The 22,971-nt window shown below is 44.9% G+C and overlaps 1 protein-coding gene across 4 annotated transcripts in view; it reads left to right on the top strand.

The window, feature by feature from the left end:
- AAGAB (alpha and gamma adaptin binding protein) overlaps positions 1–22,971 on the top strand; it is a 60,616-nt gene that overhangs the window by 21,647 nt on the left and 15,998 nt on the right. For all 4 annotated transcript variants that reach the window (XM_089309492.1, XM_002718171.6, XM_089309491.1 and 1 more), the window contains exon 5: positions 2,661–2,744. In XM_089309492.1, the coding sequence (XP_089165618.1) occupies positions 2,661–2,744 (84 nt within the window). The remainder of the gene's footprint in view (positions 1–2,660; positions 2,745–22,971) is intronic.

Raw genomic sequence — 22,971 nt, 5'->3', positions numbered from 1 at the left:
ATTTATTTGAAAGGCAAAGTTACAGAGAGAGGGAGAGGTAACTTTTTTCACTGGGTCCCTCCCCAAATGGCCACAGTGGCCTGGGGTGGGCCAGGCCAAAGCCAGGAGCCAGGAGCTTCCTCCTCGTCTCCCATTGGATAGCAGGGGCCCAATCCCTTGGGCCATCTTCCGCTGCTTTCCCAGGCATGTTACCAGGGAGCTAAATGGGAAGTGGAGTAACCAGGACTCTAACCAGTGCTCGTATAGGATGCCGGTGTTGCAGGTGGTGGCTTAACACCTTATGCCACAACACCAGCACATTTAAGGGCTTTTAAAAATATTTTTCATAAAGCATTTCTGTTTCTTTTTTTCTATCCCTACTGCCAAATGAGGAGAATTAAACCTATATTCATTGATGAAATGTGTATTTCTTACTTGAATTCATAATAAGCTAAGACTGAATTCCAGGACCCCTGGGGGGTATGCCTTTTAGACATTTGAAAGCAAAAATAGCCCTGAGTGCCCTCCCAGGGGAGCTGTGTTAACTGCCTCTGCTGCTGCCTGGACTCTGGGTGTTCTCTGTTCCCCCTTTTCTTGTCTTTCCTCCTCGTAAGAATACTTGTCGTGGGATCTACCAGGTTGTGACAGGTTTGGCTCATGAAAATCTGGGACAAGACATGAAACAGTTGTTCCAAAAGACATTCTAGGCGGGGGCAACCAATAACAGTTAAGTACTTAGAACAGGAGCAGTCAGTACATGAGACCTGTATTTTAAAAAAAGAAATTAAGAAATGTCTGTCTATATTCTGGCTCAGTTAGAATTTTTCCAAAATGCTGTTCCCTTTGGGAGTGAAACACTGCCAGAGAAGAAGAAAACAAAAATGAAATTAAAAGGCTCATTTTTGAGAAGATTGAAAAGTTAGCAAGTATAGTTTCTCCTGCATATTTTTCTAGGTCACTTAAAACACGTTCCCTGTGTTGTGTACGTGAGCGTGTGTGTAATGGCTTATTTTTAGCACTGGAGTATTCTCCTTCCCATTGTCTGCAGTCGACTGTTGTGATTTCGGAATCTCTGCTCTTTTGTATCACTGTACTTCTTGCCTTTTGTCTGAACAGTGTTCTTGGCCTGTTTCAAGTTAGTCTTAAATTAAACATTTATACATATCATCTTTAAGTAAGATAATGAAAACCTTCCTAGAATTTCTTAATAAAGACTGCTCCCAAGCCATATTCCATCCTCCTTTATTTGCATGTATTCAGACATTGGTGTGGGACTTCATGCTTGTTGGTATTACATTTAATTTTATTGGTTCTAGCTCTTTGTTGAGACCACCTTTCTGGTTCCTGGTTACAACCATCTAAAGCTGTTAGTTATTCTTTCAAGAACTGAGTCATTCACGTTAAAGACAAACATGCCTCTTTGTCCTCATCCAAACTTGGGTGATGTTAAACTCATCTTTGTAGATTGCTGTTAGTTCAGTCCTCACCGTATTTCTGTGAAGTCAGTAGTAGGCTGGTGTTCTTGAGATGAGTCATCAGACAGTTGCTGAGTGCCTGCTGTCTGTCAGGCACCGTGCGAAGCAGTGGGCATAATGAACTTAATAAAACGTTATTTCTGCCCTCAAGGGGTTTCCAGTCTGTGGGGAGGATTGCAGCAGCAAGCCCTCAGTTCTGGTGCATCTTTCCTCTAGACCAGTGTACACAGCGTCTCTGCGGATCGCATCCATGATTTGTCCTTGATCAAATAGCTAGTAAGCGACAGAGCCTGGGATCAGATCACAGCTTCTGCCTTCTAAGTTTGTGTGCCTCCTGTTAGACCACCGAGGCCAGGCCACTAGAGAAGGGTTCTGTGTGGGTTACATTCTGCAGACTTTCAGCCACATGAAAAACACCTTTGCCTTTATAGTAAAGGTGACTGTTATATAACTCTCCTAGACAGTGTTTTTGTTTAGTTTATAGAATGTTCATATTGGGAGCCTTAAGCTCCGTATTTGTTTTATTTTTTCCTTATTTAATAAGTTATACTGTGAAGTAACAACTAAATAAACAAGATAAGTAAGCATCAGTTATTTAAAAATATGGCTTGGAGGATATATATACACACAAGGGGATTTCAATTTATTTATTTATTTATTTATTTTTAATTTTTTTGACAGGCAGAGTGGACAGTGAGAGAGAGAGACAGAAAGGTCTTCCTTTGCCGTTGGTTCACCCTCCAATGACCGCCACGGCCAGCGCGCTGCGGCCAGTGCACCGCGCTGATCCGAAGCCAGGAGCCAGGTGCTTCTCCTGGTCTCCCATGCAGGTGCAGGGCCCAAGGACTTGGGCCATCCTCCACTGCACTCCCGGGCCACAGCAGAGAGCTGGCCTGGAAGAGGGGTAACCGGGACAGAATCTGGCACCCCAACCGAGACTAGAACCTGGTGTGCTGGCGCCACAGGCGGAGGATTAACCTATTGAGCTGCGGCGCCGGCCACACAAGGGGATTTCAAAAGTTTGTGGAAATGGAATTCCATTTTCCAAAATAAAAAATAATTTTACTTTGGTGCAAAAAATTTTTGAAATCTATACATGATTTTTTTTCTGTAATACCCATTTTCCATGAACTTTTTGAAGCCCCCTAGTATGTTTGGCTGTATATATGAGTAAGTGTGTAAAATAAATTTCTCCTTCTCGATCAGATGACTTCCCAGAGTCCACAGGAGTAAAGCGAATCATACAGGCCCTGAATGCCAACGTCTGGTCCAACGTCGTGATGAAGAATGGTAAGTAACTGAACTCTCCCTCCACACCCCGTTTATTGTTAAGTTTTAAATTATTTGAATATATGTGGAACCGTTAGGATATATGAAGTCCAATTCTCAAGTCTTCAGTTGGAAGGAAGAGCCAAAAGTAGCATTGCTAGGGATTTTAAACATGTGTTTAGGAGTTAGTTCAGTACGAATGTAGCGGTTCCTTGTAATGCGTGTGGCATTGTTGTTGGCTTCGAGAACTACCCCCAACCTTGGAAGACCTGGCCTCTGTCTTAAGGTCTCCTAGTTCTGCAGTGGTATCCAAGTGTGCACTGAGGCTGATGAGTGCAGATGACTGACGGAGGCCGTAAGTGCATAGAGTCAGACAGCTTACCACTGCATTAGCCTTGCGTGTATAGAGAGAGCTCCAGGGAAAAAGAGGGTCCTGACAGTAGTCTTCATGGGATGGTCCAGATTGGGGTTGGTAAAAGGGACAGTGGCAAGCAGGGGAGGAGAGCATCGTGAATAATGGCTATGTGAGTGTGTTCTAGGCTCACTAGGGGATCAGGTTAAGCCACTGCCTGCAACACTGGCTTCTCACATGAGTACCAGTTCAGATTCTGTCTGCTCAAGTTCTGATCTAGCTCCCTGCTAATGCACCTGGGAAAGCAGTGAAAGGTGGCCCAAGGACTTGAACTCCTACAACCCATGTGGGAGACGTGGATGGAGTTCTAGGCTCCTAGCTTTGTCCAGGACCATTGCAGCCATTTTGGGAGAGAACCAGTGGATGGAAGATCTCTTTCTCTCTGTCTCTCCTTTCTTTGTCAACCTTCCTTTCAAATAAATAAATGACTCCCTATTTATTTATTTATTTGAAAGGCAGATTTACAGAGAGGCAGAGGCAGAGAGAGAGAGATATCTTCTGTCTGCTGATTCACTCCCCAAATGGTCTCAATGGCCGGAGTGCTGGGTCGATCGGAAGCCAGGAGTTTCTTCCTGGTCTCCCACACAGGTGCAGGGGCCCAAGCACTTGGGCCAGATTCCACTGCTTTCCCAGGCCATAGCAGAAAGCTGGATTGGAAGTGGAGCAGCTGGGTCTCAAACTGGCACCCTTATGGGATGCCAGCACTGCTGACAGCAGCTTTACCCACTATGCTACAGCACCAGCTCCCTAAATAAATAAATCTTAAAAGAAAAAAAAAAAAAGAAGTTTGAATACAAGGCAGGAGGATGGGCTTTTTGCTTCAGGAACAGGTGAATTGCTCGAGGTTTTTTTTGCTACTTTAAAATATTTTTACTTATTAATTGAAGGGAGTACATACTCCCATCAACACTGATATGCTCCCCAAAGCCTACAGCAGCTGCAATGGCTGGGACTGGGGTAGGCTGAAGCCAGGAACAAGAAACTTAATCCAGGTCTCCCATGTGAGTGACAGGAACCCAGTTATTTTGTTCCTAGAGTCCATTAGCAGGAAACTGGAGTCAGGAGCCAGAGCCAGGCATGAAATCCAGATACTGCAGTGTAGGATGTGGTCATCCTGACATCATAGCCATGAGGCCAAACATCCACCCCTGGAGATTTTTACTAAGGGGGTGATACAAAGATGTCATCCTTCAAAGATTAATGTGATGGTGGTGTGGGGATTTGGGGGTGGGTTGGCAGTTGAAGGCGCTGGAAGAGTCTTAAGTCAGGGAGACCAGAGCTGTTGCAGCAGCTCAAGGGAGTGATGTGGCAGAAGGCTGGATTAAACTGTGGTCTGAGAGGAGTAGACCAGTTGGCACACGCTGGGCTCTTAGAGTCTGCGTTAGTTTGTTAGGATCACAGCAGCAAAGCACCACAAATTGAATGGCTTAGCGTACCAGGAACATGTTGCTTCACAGTTCCCGGAAGCCAGAAGTTTGAAGTCAAGGTGTCAGCAGGACCACGATCCCTCTGAAGGTGCTAGGGAAGGAGCATTCCAGGTCTCCCGGCTTCTGCGGGATCCTTGGCTCGTGGCAGCATAGCTCCTGTCTTCTCGTGGCATTCTCTTGTATGCTTGTGTCCAGATTCTCCCTCTTTGAAGGGACAACAGTGATACTGAAGTAAGGGTCCACTGTACTGCGGCCTGACCCATTTTAATTATGTCTACCACAAGCCTGTCTTCAAGTAAGTTCACGTTTTGAGGTCCTGGAGGTTAGGAGTTCAATATATAAATATGGAGAAGATACAATTCATTTTTCTTTCTCCCTCCTCCCATTTATTTATTTATTTATTTGAAAAGCCGAGTTAGACAGAGAGAAGGAAACAGTTCTTCCATTTGTGGTTCACCCTCTAAATGGCTGCAACAGCCAGGCCTGGGTCAGGCCAAAGCCAGGAGCCAGGAGCTTCTTCTGGGTCTTCCCTGGGTGGCAGGGGCCCAGACACTTGGGTCATCCACTGCTTTCCCAAACACATTAGCAGGGAGCTGGATCAGAAGTGAAACAGCCAGGACTTGAACAGGTGCCCATATGGGATGACGGCACTGCAGGTGGCAGCTTAATCCACTGTGCCACAATGTTGGCCCTGCGGAGATAGAATTTAGTCCATAGCCTATTCCATTAGGAATTGCTACCTGTTCAGTGTTTTTCTGTCTTACAGCTCTTGGCTGTCTGAAAAAGTATGCCATGTTAGATGAGACACTCCAGAAAGGGGTGAGAAAAGTCTTATTTCACAGTGAGCTCATTCCGTCTTCCCTGAGATAAAAGGTCAAGTGGAAGATCAGTTTTAGGAGTTAAATCTTTCATCTCGGTTTTCGTAGACACCGAGTGTTAAGTGAGATTGGCACCCTTTAGCCTGCCTGAGGTGGGCTCTGACCCTCGTCATTACTGGAGAAGCTCCTTCTGGCATGCTACCGTTCTCCTTCCTCTCTCTTTTCCCCTCTTTCCTTCTTCCCTTTTTTCTTTTCTTTTTTTTTTTAACTTTTATTTAATGAATATAAATTTCCAAAGTACAATTTATGGATTACAATGGCTTCCCCCCCATACCGTCCCTCCCACCCACAACCCTCCCCTTTCCCACTCCCTCTCCCCTTCCATTCACATCAAGATTCATTTTCGATTATCTTAATATACAGAAGATCAGCTTAGTATACATTAAGTAAGGATTTCAACAGTTTGCTCCCACACAGAAACATAAAGTGAAAAATAATAGATGATTTTTTTTAAATGATGATGAAATCAGATCAGACCTATTGTCATGTTTAATCCCAGTGAGAGTCAAGTTGGGAGTTGATAATTTCTTTTTTTTTTTTTTTACAGAGGATCAGTTTAGTATGCATTAAGTAAAGATTTCAACAGTTTGCACCCCCATAGAAACACAAAGTGAAATATATTGTTTGAGTACTCATTATAGCATTAAATCTCAATGCACAGCACATTAAGGACAGAGATCCTACATGAGGAGTAAGTGCACAGTGACTCCTGTTGTTGACTTTACCAATTGACACTCCTGTCTATGGCATCAGTAATCTCCCTATGCTCCAGTCATGAGTTTCCAAGGCTATGGAAGCCCTCTGAGTTCTCCGATTCTTATCTTGTTTAGACAAGGTCATAGTCAAAGTGGAGGTTCTCTCCTCCCTTCAGAGAAAGGTACCTCCTTCTTTGAAGACCTGTTCTTTCCACTGGGATCTCACTCACAGAGATCTTTTGCCAGAGTGTCTTGGCTTTCTATGCCTGAAATACTCTCATGGGCTTTTCAGCCAGATCCGAATGCCTTTAGGGCTGATTCTGAGCCAGAGTGCTATTTAGGACATCTGCCATTCTATGAGTCTGCTGAGTATCTCACTTCCCATGTTGGATCACTCTCCCCTTTATTTAGTCTATCGGTTAGTGTTAGCAGGTACTAGACTTGTTTATGTGCTCCCTTTGACTCTTAGTCCTTTCATTATGATCAATTGTGAACTGAAATTGATCACTTGGACTAGTGAGATGGCATTGGTACATGCCACCTTGATGGGATTGAATTGGAATCCCCTGGTATGTTTCTAACTCTACCATTTGGGACAAGTCAGCTTGAGCATGTCCCAAATTATACATCTCTTCCCTCTCTTATTCCCACTCTTACGTTTAACAGGGATCACATTTCAGTTAATTTTCAACACTTAAGAATAACTGTGTATTAATTACAGAATTAAACCAGTCATATTAAGTAGAACAGACAAAAAAACTACTAAGAGGGATAATGTATTAAGTTGTTCATTAACAGTCAGGGCTATGCTGATCAAGTCACCGTTTCCCATAGTGTCCATTTCACTTCAGGAGGTTTCCTTTTTGGTGTTCAGTCAGTTGTCACCGATCAGGGAGAACATATGGTATTTGTCCCTTTGGGACTGGCTTATTTCACTCAGCATGATGTGTTCCAGATTCCTCCATTTTGTTGCAAATGACTGGATTTCGTTGTTTCTTACTGCGGTATAGTATTCTAAAGAGTACATATCCCATAATTTCTTTATCCAGTCTACCGTTGATGGGCATTTAGGTTGGTTCCAGGTCTTAGCTATTGTGAATTGAGCTGCAATAAACATTAGGGTGCAGACCGCTTTTTTGTTTGCCAATTTAAATTCCTTTGGGTAAATTCCAAGGAGTGGGATGGCTGGGTTGAATGGTAGGGTTATCTTCAGGTTTCTGAGGAATCTCCAGACTGACTTCCATAGTGGCTTGACCAGTTTGCATTCCCACCAACAGTGGGTTAGTGTCCCTTTTTCCCCACATCCTCGCCAGCATCTGTTGTTGGTAGATTTCTGCATGTGAGTCATTCTAACCGCGGTGAGGTGAAACCTCATTGTGGTTTTGATTTGCATTTCCCTGATTGCTAATGACCTTGAACATTTTTTCATGTGCCTGTTGGCCATTTGGATTTCCTCTTTTGAAAAATGTCTATTGAGGTCCTTGGCCCATCTCTTAAGTGGGTTGTTGGTTTTGTTTTTGTGGAGTTTCTTGATCTCTTTGTAGATTCTGGTTATTAACCCTTTATCTGTTGCATAGTTTGCAAATATTTTTTCCCATTCTGTCGGTTGTCTCTTCACTCTCCTGACTGTTTCTTTAGCAATACAGAAACTTCTCAATTTGATGCAATCCCAATAATTGATTTTGGCTTTGACTGCCTGTGCTTCCGGGTCTTTTCCAGAAATTCTTTGCCTGTGCCAATATCTTGAAGGGTTTCTCCAATGTTCTCTAGTAACTTGATGGTGTCAGGTCTTAGATTTAGGTCTTTAATCCATGTTGAGTGGATTTTTGTGTAAGGTGTAAGGTAGGGGTCTTGCTTCATGATTCTGCACGTGGAAATCCAATTTTCCCAGCACCATTTATTGAATAGACTGTCCTTGCTCCAGGAATTAGTTTTAGATCCTTGATCAAATATAAGTTGGCTGTAGATGTTTGGGTTGATTTCTGGTGTTTCAATTCTGTTCCATTGGTCTATCCATCTGTTTCTGTACCAGTACCATGCTGTTTTGATTACAACTGCCCTGTAGTATGTCCTGAAATCTGGTATTGTGATGCCTCCGGCTTTGTTTTTGTTGTACAAGATTGCTTTAGCTATTCGAGGTCTCTTGTGCCTCCATATAAATTTCAGCACCAATTTTTCCAGATCTGAGAAGAAGGTCTTCGGTATCTTGATTGGTATTGCATTGAATTTATAAATTGCTTTTGGGAGAATGGACATTTTGATGATATTGATTCTTCCAATCCATGAGCATGGAAGATTTTTCCATTTCTTGGTATCCTCTTCTATTTCTTTCTTTAAGGTTTTGTAATTTTCATCGTAGAGATCTTTAATGTCCTTGGTTAAGTTTATTCCAAGGTATTTGATTGTTTTTGTAGCTATTGTGAATGGGATTGATCTTAGAAGTTCTTCCTCAGCCATGGCATTGTCTGTGTATACAAAGGCTGTTGATTTTTGTGCATTGATTTTATACCCTGCTACTTTGCCAAAATCTTCTATGAGTTCCAATAGTCTCTTAGTAGAGTTCTTTGGGTCCCCTAAATAAAGAATCATGTCATCTGCAAAGAGGGATAGTTTGAGTTCTTCCTTCCCAATTTGTATCCCTTTAATTTCTTTTTCTTGCCTAATAGCAATGGCTAGAACCTCCAGAACTATATTGAATAGCAGTGGTGAGAGTGGACATCCCTGTCTGGTACCAGATCTCAGTGGAAATGCTTCCAACTTTTCCCCATTCAATAGGATGTTGGCTGTGGGTTTTTCATAGATTGCTTTGATTGTATTGAGGAATGTTCCTTCCACACCCAGTTTGCTTAGAGTTTTCATCATGAACGGGTGTTGTATTTTATCAAATGCTTTCTCGGCATCTATTGAGATAATCATATGGTTTTTCTTCTGCAGTCTGTTAATGTGGTGTATCACATTGATTGTCTTGCGCACATTAAACCATCCCTGCATACCAGGGATAAATCCCACTTGGTCTGGGTGGATGATCTTTCTGATGTGTTGTTGCATTCTATTGGCGAGAATTTTATTGAGGATTTTTGCATCTATGTTCATCAGGGATATTGGTCTGTAGTTCTCTTTCAGTGCTGCATCTTTTTCTGGCTTAGGAATTAAGGTGATGCTGGCTGGAGCTGTGCTGATCTGAAGCCAGGACCCAGGAGCTTCTTCCGGGTCTCCCACATGGTTGCAGGGGCCCAGGGACTTGGGCCATCTTCTGGTACTTTCCCAGGCCACAGCAGGAAGCTAGATTGGAAGTGGAGCAATTGAGACTTGAAGCAGCTCCCATTTGGGATGCCCGCACTGCAGATGGTAGCTGAACCTGTTGTGCCACAGTGCCAGCCCCTATTCTCATCTTCCTGTTAGCAAAACAAAGAAACAAAAAAAGTCTTTCCCCTTCATTCATTCCTGAAAACCTTGTTGAGCATTTAACGATAGTGAGGCATTACTCTGCTGTCTATGCTATAAAAACAAGTTTAAGATGCAGTGCTTGGGGCCGGCGCTGTGGCGTAGTGGGTGAAACCACCACCTGCAGTGCCAGCATCCCATATGGGTGCCGGTTCAAGTCCCAGCTGCTCCACTTCCAATTCAGCTCTCTGCTATGGCCTGGGAAAGCAGTGAAGGATGGTCTAAGTCCTTGGGCCCCTGCACCCATGTGGGAGACACAGGAGAAGCTCCTGGTTTCTGGCTTCAGATCAGCACAGCTCTAGCTGTTGCGGCCATCTCTCTTTCTGCCTCTGTCGCTGCCTCTCTCTAACTCTGCCTTCCAATAAATAAATAAATCTTAAAAAAAAAAAAAAAAAAGAAGAAGAAGAAGAAGATGTGGTGTTTGGGGCCGGCATCCCATATGAGTACTGGTTTCAGTCATGGCTATTCTGCTGCCCATCCAGCTCCCTGATAATATGCTGGGAAAACAGTGGAAGATGCCTCAAGTGCTTGGGCCCTGCCACCTGTGTCAGAGACCTGGATGGAGCTCCAGGCTCCTGGCTTCAGCCTGGCCCAGCCCTGGCTGTCGTGGCCATCTGGGGAGTGAATCAGTGGATAGAAGACCTCTTTCTCTCTTTCTCTCTCTCTCTCTCCTCTCTCCTCTCTCCTCTCTCTCCTATCTCTTTCCTCTCTTCTCTCTCTAATTCAGCCTTTCAAATAAATAAATAAATCTTTGGAAAAAAATATGTGGTACCTAAACTGAATCAATTTAGAATAAAATTATATTCAGTGATGGTTGCTAGATTTATGAGAACTATTTTCAGGAAAGCTTACTTGGCTTTAATCATTGTTTAGAGAATCTGGCCCCCAAGTTCATAACTTAAAGAGCTGCTGATTTGTAATTTACATTTTTGGCTATAAATTAGAAACTGAATGGAATGTGCTTTGCTACTTTGGAAGTATGTCAAAAGCATTTTCTTTAAAAACACCATGCTACTTGCTGTAGATACACAGTATTCTTCGAACAACGGCAAGACAGAAGCACATTATAGATTTTTCATAGCTCTTTGCTGGAAAGTGTTTTTGCCTTCCTCTTTTCTCTCTGTAGTAGTAGGACTTCAGTTTGCCAGTAACAAAAAGCTAACATACTGGTTTTAGTTTAAGCCCATGTTTAAGAGGACGCTGGCCGAGGTGGTCTCTGGAGGCGGAGCCCTGTGTGCGGGCACACGATGACGTGTGGGCACAGCCCAGGCCTCGGCGTGAGGGCGGCATGTCCTTGAGAGACAGAGCCCTGGGTGGTGGGCTGTGTTATCCTCCCACAGCAACCTCCCTGCTGTGCTGCTATGGAACCCCGCTTTGCTGGGGGCTCGTCCCACCAACCCGGGACCCGGGCTCTCCTCCACAGGCTTTTCTTGAATGTCCAAATGCTGCCTGACAGCTGTTTCTTTATTTTAGAAATCTTTGTCTTCTCGACTCCTTCTTTCTCTTACTCTCTTTTCTTGTGGTCAAATATACAAATAAAATCTACCATTTAAACCATTTTAGTGCATAGTTCAGTGGCATTAACTTCATTGATATTCTGCAACCATTGCTACTCAGAAAAGCTTTCAAAAGCAGTTATTTTTTTAATATTAGAAAGTTGGTTTGACATAATAAAGAAAAATATTACAAGTATTGGATAACTTTTCTTTCAGGGATTCTTTTTCTTGTTTATTAATTTTTTATCTGAGAGGCAGAGAAGCCGACACAAATCTGGTTTTCTCTGGTTCACTCCCAAATGCCTGCAACAGCTGGGGTTGGGCCAGAATGCAACAAGGAGCTGGGAACTCAGCCTGGGCCTTCCCCCAGTGGTAGGGGCCCAGCCACTTGAGCCATCACCTGCCACCTCCCAGGACCCACACCAGCAGGAAGCTGGAATCCAGAATAGGGCTGGGACTCGGACCCAGGTGCTCCAACGTGGGGTGTGGTTGTCCCAAGTGGCACCTCCATCATGTGCCTCGTGCCTACCCCTGGGCAACATTTTTAGGACACTGAGGACTTGTTTTTTGCTGTTTTGGTTAGAAAAATTATAATGATAACAGTTGACTCTTTGGATTATTACTTGGGGAAATTGCATAATCCCAGTTCATTATTTGGGATTCTGTATGGTCTAGTACTTAGTATTAGAACACCACACTTATGCCAGGCTATTTTTACATTTGTATAATTGTAGAAAAATGCTAGTTTGTAACTTTAAAAAAATCTATTTTAAGTGTTTGGAAAAACAATTCCAGTTCAAGTAAAGACTATGAAAGTTTAGATGTTAAGATAAAAGCATAGAAAACATACAAATCTGACTAAGGTTTGTTTGTTTTTAACAGTTTCTTGGACTTGGCATTCAGAGATCAAATATTTAATTTGAAAATCTGGTTACTTGAAAACTTGAAGATGATTAGCTTCTTTCCTGCCCTTTACTGAGATAAAGTGGATGTGCTTCTTGAGTAGGAATTCATGATTTAAATGGTGGCAAGCTAAATTCTTTTGATCTGGCTTGACTTACCACAACAAGTCTGAATAGTTTACTTACAGGACATCTTCATACTTTTTGCCTTTCATCTCTTTTCTTAAAAAGTAATTAGCAGTGTGGGATGGGTATTGGCACAGTGGGCTAAGAACAAAATGTGCTTGGATCTATACAGTGGAATATTATTTAGCTGTAAAAAGAAGCAAAGAGTAGATACCTGCTCAGTGTGGATGAACCTGAAAAACGCTATGCTAAGTGGAAAAAGCCACACACAAAAGGCAACATATTGTATGATTCCACTTATATGGAATGTCCAGAATAGTTAAGTTCCTACAGCCAGAAAGTAGGTTAGTGGTTCCCAGGTGCTGAGAGAGATTGCTAATGGGTCTGGGTTTTCTTTTCTGGGATGATAAGAATGTTCTGGCGTTAGATAGTGATGGTGACTGGAGAGTTTGTGAATATACTGTGTGCTTCACTACACTGTGTGCTTCGAAAAGGCTGAATTCTATGATATGGGGATTACATATCAGTAAAGATGAAGAGGAAGGAAAGAACACTAATGAGGATAATGCAGTGGTTGACGGGCAGTGGTGGCTTAAAAAGGAGAGAGGTGATAATCATGTAATAGCAGCTGCTTACATATATACATATCTTATTTAATCCTCGGGATAGTCACATGAGCAAGGCTTAAGAGACCCAGTAACTGCCCAGGTCATATAGCTTATGAATTCTCAGACTTGCTTGCACGTGAGAATCACCTGGGGGATTTTAAGAAATATAAGAAGGCTTCAAAAAGTTTGTGGAAAAAGAAATTAAAATATAAATTTATTTTGGTACAAACTTTTAAAAAAATCTCTGCATATGGTTTTCATTAAAAAGTTCATGGAAAATGTGTACTATGAATAAACTGTGAGAGTTCAAAAAAAAAATTTACACCAAAAGAAACATCTTTTAATCTCACCTTTTCATTAACTTTTTTAAAAAGTTCTTGACCTACCATTTTGCTTGCCATTAGTTTCTTTTCTTTTTTTTTTTTTTTAAGATTTATTTATTTTACTTGAAAGTCAAAGTTACACAGAGAGAGAGAAGGGGTGGCAGAGAGAGGAGAGGCAGAGAGAGAGAGAGAGAGAGAGAGAGAGAGAGGTCTTCATCCTCTCTCTGGGATTCACTCCCCAGTTGGCTTCGATGGCTGGAGCTAAGCCAATCTGAAGCCAGGAGCCAGGAGCTTCTTCCGGGTCTCCCATGCAGGTGCAGGGTCCCAAGGACTTGGGCCATCTTCTGCTGCTTTCCCAGGCCATAGCAGAGAGCTGGATAGAAAGCTGAGCAGCCGGGACTTGAACTGGCGCCCATATGGGGTGCCGGTACTGCAGGCAGCGGCTTTACCCGCTACGCCACAGCGCTGGCCCCTTCATTAACCTTTTAAAAAAGATTTATTTATTTGAAAGGGAGAGAGCCTGAGCTTCCATCCATTGGTTTACTTTGCAAAAGGCTACAGTAGCCAGGGTGAAGACAGGAGCCTCCATCCAGGTCTCGTGCGTGGGTGTCAGGGGTCCAGGTACTTGAGCTGTCATCTGCAGTTTTCCAGATACATTAGCGGGAAGGTGGATCTGAAGTGAAGGAGCCAGGACTTGAGCCTGCAGTCCGATATGAGATGCGGGCATCCAACGTGGTGGCTTAACCCACCACACCCTAACACCCACCCGTTGATGAACTTTTAAAGTTCACTGTCTACTTCTGTCTTGATCTGACTCCGAAAGATTCTGAATTAAATGGTATAGTGTGAGTCCTAGGCATAGAGATTTCCAGAATCCTCCCCAGTAAATTATCTCCTGGTGATTCTAATACAGTTAACCACTAATGATAGCTGGTTAACTAGCAGAGCCCTGATTAGGACATAGGTCTTTATCATTTTAAAGACTGTGCTTTTAACTGCTGTAACATGTAGCCTTATAAATTGTATGTCTTGATGAAGTTTCTCCTATGCACTGTTCTCCAAAGAATCAAGGGACAGTTTCCAGTCACAACAGTGCCACTCAGCTGTGTGCCCCTAGGCAGATCTCATTGTCTCTGAGCTGTATTTATAATTTGTAAAACGAGGTTGATCGTCATCAGGGGCTCCCAGCCCTGGCTGCACATTTGAATTACCTGGGAAGCTCTAGAAACCTGTGCTGTCTGGGCCTCACCCACCATTTAGATCAGATGGGAGGGGCAGCCACAATAATTGCTAAGTGCCCCAGGGATTCATATGTGCAGCCAAGGTTGAGAACCACTGACGTAGATGATAGTCATCTAGTTCTAACTTGTAAGTCTGTGTTTAATCCCTGGGAGTAAGTCTGGTATGCTGGAATTTGGCCACACTTACTGTGTGCCAAGCATCGGTCTGTGTGCATTTCATGAGTGAAAAGAACAAATGAACAAACATTTCTGCCCTTGTGAATCATTCATTCTGATAGGAGACTATTGTCAATTAAACAATACGGTGCTGGCATTGTGGCATAGCAGGTTAAGTCACCTTCAGCACCTGCTCTCTATATGGGCGCCTGTTCGAATCCCAGCTGCTCCACTTCTGATCCAGCTCCCTGCCAATGGCCTGGGAAAAGCAATGGGAGATGGCCCAAGTGTTTGGGCCCCTGTCATCCAGTTGGAAGACGTGGAAGAAGTTCCTGGCTTCTACTTGACCCAGCAGTGGCTGTTGCGGCCATCTAGGGAGTGTAGTGGTAGGTAGAAGATCTCTCTCTGTCCCTCTCTCTGTGTAACTCTTTCAAAATAAACAAGTATGTCTTTAAAAAAAAAATACAACTAATTAGCAAGCTACATAGTATGTTAGGAGAAGGTAAGTGGAAGAAAGTAATGAACCAGAGTTAGGAGCGCTGAGATTGCTGGGCAGGCTGCAGTGTGCAGTGGTCGGGGCAGGCTGCGATGTACAGTGGTCGGGGCAGGCTGCGGTGTGCAGTGGTCAGGGCAGGCTGCGGTGTGCAGTGGTCGGGGCAGGCTGCGGTGTGCAGTGGTCGGGGCAGGCTGCAGTGTGGGCTGGTCGGGACAGGCTGCAGTGTGCGGTGGTCGGAGCAGGCTGTGGTGTACAGTGGTCGGGGCAGGCTGTGGTGTGGGCTGGTCGGGGCAGGCTGCGGTGTGCGGTGGTCGGGGCAGGCTGCGGTGTGCGGTGGTCAGGGCAGGCTGCGGTGTGCGGTGGTCAGGGCAGGCCTTCTTGACAGCTGTACAGTTGAGCTACGAAGAACACACCTGGCGTGGGAAAAGCTACCGCACAGGCCCCGGGTGAGAGTGTGCCTGCTGTGTGGGAAGACTGTCAGGGAGCTCACTGTGGCTGCAGAGCACAGGTCACTCACTGGTGGAAGCCCGGATGATTGAGGGCTTTGTAGTCTGTCACACTGAAGGGGGGCTATCGCAGGGTGTTAAGCAGAAGAATGATATGACCTGATGTCAGGTCTGGAAGATGCAGACTCCAGATATGGGCCTGAGCAGTCTGAAGGATCGGTAGCCATCAACTGAAACGAGGAAGCTGCAGATGAAGGAGACTTTGAGAGAGGCAGGGTCACATATCAATCATTCAATTTTTTTAAAATATTTTATTTTATTTGAAAGGCAGAATTACAGAGAAGCGGAGGCAGAGAGACAGAGAGAGAGGTCTTCCATCTGCTGGTTCTCTCCCCAGATGGCCACAACAGCTGGAGCTGTGCCAATCTGAAGCCAGGAGCCAGAAGCTTCTTCTGGGTCTCCCACGTGGGTGCAGGAGCTCAAGGACTTGGGCCATCTTCTGCTTCTTTCCCAGGCCAGAGCAGAGAGCTGGATCAGAAGTGGAGCAGCTGCGTCTTGAACCGGCGCCCACATGGGATGCTGGCACTGTAGGCGGCAGCTTTACCTGCTATGCCTCAGCACTGGTCCCCCCCCCCCTTTTTTTTTTTTTAAAGATTTATTTATTTGAAAGAGTTACAGGAGAGACAGAGGCAGAGACAGAAAGAGAGAGGTTTTCCATATGCTGGTTCACTCCCCAAATGGCTACCACGGCCGGAGCTAGGCTGATCTGGAACCTTCTCCAGGTCCTCCATGTGAGTGAGGGGCTCAGTGACTTGGGCACCTTTCACTGCATTGCCGGCCATAGCCAAGAGCTGGATGGGAAGTGGAGCAGCCGAGACTCGAACTGGTGTCCTCATGGGATGCTGGCACTGGAGGTAAAGGCTTTACCCACTATACCACAGTGCTGCCCCCAATCATTCAGTCCTGGACATACACTTCAGATGGCTCCTAGACACTTCAAGTAGCTGGTTATAGAGGTGTGTGGAGTTTGGGGAAGAGAGGTATATACATGGCTTTAAAAACCTTGAGCTGGCTGAGATCACCAGTGGAGTAAGTCTAATAGACCACAAGGGCCAAGGATTCAGCCCAAGGGTGTTCCGACATCAAGACGTTAGGGAAAAGAGATCTGCCAAGGAGACAGAGAACGATTGCGCACAGAGGTGTTGGGTCCTAGAGGCCAAAGTGAAGAGTGTTTCAAGGTGGAAGGGGTGGTTTAGCTATGCCAAAGGCTGCTGGTAGGTCAAGTAAGAAGAAGGGGGCCATTGGTTTTCGCCATGTGGAGGTCACCAGTGACCTTGAAGAGCAGACTCAGCAGAGTACGTTTAAGGGAGATCCATAGGACAGCAATTGGAGACAGCAACAATAAAGCACTCTTGAAAGTTTTTGCAGGAAAGAAATAGGTGGTCTGGTGAGAAAAGTGTGGGCAGGAAGCTTTATTTATTTTCACAGTGAGAGTCTCAGCTCTATTGTAGAGAAAACTTAGGAACCTTTGAGCGAGTCTGTTTCACCCGTAAGCATTCATTGTTGGATGGTCATCCACCCTTTTTGGCTGAGTGTCTTTAATACCCCACAGCACAGTACTTTGTGCAGCAGTCCTAGCAGTAGTTAACTGCACAGAGAAATCAAGGAATTCTGTCAGTCTAGGGAGAGAGGATGGCTTTTTTATGCTGATATTTGGAGAAAGAGTGTTTGTTTTACTTTGTGTCATAATGTCTGTCAGTGGAGTCTTCTCCCTGAGACTAGCTTTTGCTCTGGTCACTTTTCTTCCTAAGGAAGTTCCAAGGGAACTGGAAATGACTTAATGACGGTGGTCAAGAGAATGGGAAGAAGGGGGGACGTCTGATGCAGCAAGTGTGAAAGACCAAATCTGAGAAGAGACTTAATTGCACTGCGTAATATAGGGCATGCGTAAGGCAAATAAGGACTTGGTTGGGGCCAGCGCTGTGGCATAGCAGGTTAATCCTGCAGTGGCAGCATCCCATATGGGTGCCGGTTTGTGTCCTGGCTGCTGCACTTCCAATCCAGCTCTCTGCTATGGCCTGGGAAAGCAGTGGAGGATGGCCCAAGTCCTTGGGCCCCTGCACCCACATGGGAGACCTGGAAGAAGCTCCTGGCTCCTGGCTTCGGATCAGCGTAGTTCCAGTCATTGTGGCCAATTGGGGAGTGAACCAGCAGATGGTTCTCTCTCTCTTTGTCTCTCTTCTCTCTCTCTCTCTCTGCCTCTCCTTCTCTCTGTGTGTAACTCTGACTTTCAAATAAATAAATAAATCTTTAAAAAAAGAAGAGGCCGGCGCCGCGGCTCACTAGGCTAATCCTCTGCCTGCAGTGCTGGCACCCCGGGTTCTAGTCCTGGTCGGGGCGCTGGATTCTGTCCCAGTTGCCCCTCTTCCAGGCCAGCTCTCTGCTGTGGCCCGGGAGTGCAGTGGAGGATGGCCCAAGTCCTTGGGCCCTGCACCCGCATGGGAGACCAGGAGAAGCACCTGGCTCCTGGCTTCGGATCAACGCAATGCGCCGGCCGCAGCGGCCATTGCAGGGTGAACCAACGGCAAAAAGGAAGACCTTTCTCTCTGTCTCTCTCTCTCACTGTCCACTCTGCCTGTCAAAATAAATAAAAATAAAAAAATAAGAAGAAAGGACTTGGTTTCTCAAATCTCAGATTGCTGTAACTCAGGGGTGTTCCCTAAGGCTAACATTGTTTGCCGGTTTTGCATAAAACAAAGGCCTCACTGAGCATAGCAAGCGGTAATTTATGCAGTACCTTCCCTTCAGAGATGATTGAGGCATAAAGCAGTTATGATTAAAAAAGGGGCCACAGTGAATTCTCATGGATAACAGTTGTGTGTAATTCAAGTTGGCAAAGTTCTTGACCTAAACTTTTGAGGCTGTTATTTTGGAGAACAGTCATAATTTTTGTCCCCATATTTTTCTACACAATATTTTTTTTCTACCAGGCTTTCTATTGGTTTAGATGAACTCAGATTCCCTGTGCTTGTGTTCTGGAGAACTTAATAAAGGATGTTATTTAGTTTGCCATGACAGTGTATGTGCATTAGCAAGGTGAAAGCACTCAGGACACAGAACTTTCATGCTTGCATCTGCTTCAGCTTTCTCCTTTTATGAATAGGTGACTAGAGGCCCAGGGAGAGGTGACATGCCCATGTTCTCACAGGGAGTCAGTAGCTAGGGTGGGACCAGAGGGCAGGTCTCCTAACTTAGAGTGTTGTGTCTTTTTCCATTACAGCGTGTTGGTTTACATTATGGCCCAGTTATAGAAATGGTCACATGGCGGTTAAGTAATTTACACAGGTTGCATGGTAGGCCATCGGCAGAGCCAGATGAGTTGGTTGGCTATAGAACCCCTTTAGTCAAGAGGCTCTGATATGAGTAAGATTTTAATGAGACCGACTCCAAGTATTATGTTTGAGAATTAGGGCTTACTGCCTGCCCTTAAATGAATCCTTTTATTTTATTTTATTTTATTTTATTTTATTTTTAAGAGATTTATTTATTTATTTGAAAGGCAGAGTTATACAGAGGCAGAGAGAGAGAGAGGTCTTCCATCAGCTGGTTTACTCCCCAAATGGCTGCAATGGCTGGAGCTGGGCCAATCTGAAGCCAGGAGCTTCTTCTGGGTCTCTCACACAGGTGCAGTGACTTGGACCATCCTCTACTGCTTTTCCAAGCCATAGCAGGGAGCTGGATCAGAAGTGGAGCAGTTGTGATTCGAACTGGCACCCATATGGGATGCTGGCACTGCAGATGGCTTTATTCCACAGTGCTGGGCGCTAAATAAATCCTTTTGAGAAGGGTATCTGCAAGATGTTGTTACTATCTTTATCGCATTGCTTTTGTACTTAATCCAAAGTGCAGATAAGGCCCCTGATAGTTAGTGATAAATACTTATGTATTACTTTTTAGTGATCTATAGCTTATATTAATTTTTTTTTGACAGGCAGAGTGGACAGTGAGAGAGAGAGACAGAGAGAAAGGCCTTCCTTTGCCGTTGGTTCACCCTCCAATGGCCACCGCGGCCGGCGTGCTGCAGCCGGCGCACCGTGCTGATCCAATGGCAGGAGCCAGGTGCTTCTCCTGGTCTCCCATGGGGTGCAGGGCCCAAGCACTTGGGCCATCCTCCACTGCACTCCTGGGCCACAGCAGAGAGCTGGCCTGGAAGAGGGGCAACTGGGACAGAATCCGGCGCCCCAACCGGGACTAGAACCCGGTGTGCCGGCGCCACAAGGTGGAAGATTAGCCTAGTGAGCCGCGGCGCCGGCTGCTTATATTAATTTTTATTGATCTACTTGGGATCATAAGAGATCATGCTCTTCAGTTTGAGTTATGACTTATTTGTACATAGTGTGTAGTTAGCACCTTCATGTTATTTAATATCAGCTTTTAGAGCAGACAGGTTAATTTATAGTACTACACTTTTAGGCAGATGATAATACTGGAAAGAGATAAGTGTTAACTTCCCAGTTAACTGATGATGCAGTTGTATTTCCTTGGCACTGGTGTCTTGTTTCCTGAGCTGAAGCATGCTCTCTCAGAGGCAGTGTCGCCCCCGTGGGCAATCCTAACTGAATCCTGGAGGCCAGAAAATCCTGCTCTTTTTAAGTAAAAAGCACAGACACGTGCACAGTACATAAGGGTAGCAGTATATATGTGGTATTACTATTTAAATGGGGGAGGGTGTGGCATGATTAGAGGCAAAAAAAAAAGTCTTTAAAGGCTTCTGGGAGTGGGGTTAGGGCGTAATGAAGTGGTTGAGAAATGCGGAGCTGAAGAATTGTTGAGCTGTACCCCAGAGGAAATCCCCAGATGCCACTGTGTTCACTGTGAAGGTCAGACCTCTAGGGAAGTCAGAGTTTCCACTGTGCTTTAAAGGCCTGACCTCAACTGGGCCAGGAAATGAAGCGGTTAGGCCTGCCTTTGCAGTTGGTGCACTTCCTGCCGTCTCCAGCCCCAGCATGCCTGCTGTGCAGCACATCCCCGGCACTCTTGCCTTCTTCCATTTCCCTACCTGGAAATCTGGTTGTAGTTTCAGGAAAGGAATGTGGGTAAAATCTGGCAGCCTAGCTGAGTTACCCACAGCCCACCAGAGCCTCGCTTGTGACCGTGGAAACCAACCACTGGGTCTGTCATGTATAAGCTGGTAATGTCCCTTTACTGTCATCATCATGCAGGGAAAAACCCTGGGGTAAGTGCCAGGTGTGATAAGGTTTTGAAAGTTGATTCCTCGCTGGCTCCCCTGTGTGTCTCCAGTGAGGTTATCTTCTCTTCAGTTGTCCAGAGCATCAGAAAGCCTAGGTGCAAGGTGCTTTGTTAACATTGCGTGATCCAGCCGTGCTCAGGACAGTACCTTGAACTTCACAGTGCCTGTGATAAGAGTTGGTGTTAGGAACAAGGAAAAGAAGATGGTTAGTAGAAGCTTGATGAGTTTTTGTCCTTTGCCTTCTGTTTTTTCAGTCGAAGTTGTGGTTTCGCATAAGAAGGTAACACGCACAGTGTCCTTGTTTACAGTGCCCTTCCCATCTTAGCCCAAGGCTCCCTTGCTTGCCCAGCTTTGTCAGTTGAGCACTGTGAGTTCAGTGGGAGTTTAGAATGCACAGGTGGCGCTGGGGTGGTTAGTGGGTCTTTGAACGAAGGCCACAGAGTACAGGGCAAGGAAGGGAAATCCTGTGACCTCCCGCTGTTCCCAATCAGTGGAGGCAGGATTAGACTAAACAAATGTTACCAAGTTGTGGCTCTGTTCCCCCCAGAGATAAGCAGTAATTGCAGAGACTGGATTTCAAAAGCCCTCAGGGCTTGCTTTCAGTTTATCTACTACAGCTTTATCCCCAATAAAGCAGGTAAGGATTAAGTAGAATTTTAGTAGTCAAAACAATTCTTTCATAGAGAGGTTTTGTCTTTTCCATTACAAATATAAAGAATTGATCATCTGTTAATGTCACTTGGTAATAAACTTCCATGGCAGGAGTCCCAGATTCCAGCTAGAGGAACCATTTGCAGTTGGTGTACAGAGCAGTGATAAGGAACTAGCACCAAACACACAGGTCTGTCTGTGATGCCTGGGTTACTTGCCTGAGAACGTGGCAGACAGATGCCCTTAATATAAAACTTTTCTAAGGAATGAAAAGGATGATTGAGTAAAATATTGAATCTTGTGTTAATAGAAAAGAACTTCAGACTAATGAGAGGAAGAATGGCTAGCGAAGAGGGCTTGGGAACATGGCTCTGCACTGCAGCTCTTGTTCTGGTCTCCAGGATGTATAGAACTCCAGGACCATGTAGTTATACCAGCCTTGTATTCCACGACACTGAGTTCTTTGAATCAGAATGAACTGCTCATCTTTTTAACCCAGTGCCCAATACAGTGGAACCAAAACAAAAACAAAAAACAAAACTGGAGCACTGGCAATTGTCTGTGAATATTGTGGTTCCTAGTAAAATCAACAGGATATGTGCTGACTTCTGTTGGCATGTGTGAGCATGGTATATGCTGGTACACGAGATCACGTTGTTAAAGAGGGGAAGAGAGGACCATGAAACTTTAAAGGTAGGAAGGAATAGTGGCTGAACAGTGATGAGACTGTTGAAAATGTCACCCTCCAAGTTATCTGTAAGCAAGTGAGCATGGGAAGTCTTCTCCCATTAGTCACCCCCGAGGCACACCCCCAGGCTCCCCCTGCTGCCACCTTGCCACAACGTTTTGGGGCTGTTCCTTTTTTCTAGTTCTTCCTAGAGTCAGTTATGAGCCACAGGAGAGAAGGCACCTTCTTATTCATGATCAAGTCGTGTTTTGTTGCTCTCTCTGTTTCCTATGCCTGTTTCTGAATGATTTTTCTTTTAATTCTAAGCATTCTTTTGGAATTGTCAAGAGCGTGCCTTGGGCTCTGGAGATAGGAAGGACCTTACAATGGACCCTTACCAGAGTCAGTGTAAAACTTTCCTTTACGATTTTGGGTTCTATTCTGATGTTTGGTTCAGTTTATGAACGGAGGGAGGGAGAGAAGGAGAGAGAAAGTGTGTGTGTGTGTGTGTGTGTGTGTGTTCACAGTAGAAAATCTCAGGGAGACATTTACCAAACTACTAACTGGTTTCTTTATCTGGCAATTTAATGTTCTTCTTTGTTCTTTTCTCTGTTTTCCACGCTCTCTACAGTGAACATATTCGTAATCAGGAGAAGATGAACAGTCTGTTACTTCCTGGTCGTGTTCCGTACCTGTTCAAGGATTAGCAGAAATAGTTCTTGCCTTATCAGCAGGTACCCCAGGTGTCAGAGGGAGAGCAGAGACTCCCTTTCTGTATCTGAACACCAATGTGGAACCAGGAACAGTCCTTAGGCCTGTGTCCTTGAGGAAGAGCTTTTTTTAAATTATTATTAAAGATTTATTTATTTGAAAGGCAGAGTTACAGAGAGGCAGAGAGAAAGAGAGAGGCAGGTCTTCCATCTGCTGGGTCACTCCCCAAATGGCCGCAATGGCCGGAGCAGGGTCAGTCAGAAGTCAGGAGCCAGGAGCTTCTTCTAGATCTCCCACGTGGGCGCAGGGGCCCAAGGA

Source organism: Oryctolagus cuniculus, chromosome 12 (assembly GCF_051225735.1).
Source record: "Oryctolagus cuniculus isolate XC-2025 breed Fujian yellow rabbit chromosome 12, ASM5122573v1, whole genome shotgun sequence".
NCBI lineage: Eukaryota > Metazoa > Chordata > Mammalia > Lagomorpha > Leporidae > Oryctolagus > Oryctolagus cuniculus.
Note: the sequence above shows the minus strand (reverse complement) of the source record. Positions and strands in the feature narration are given on the sequence as shown.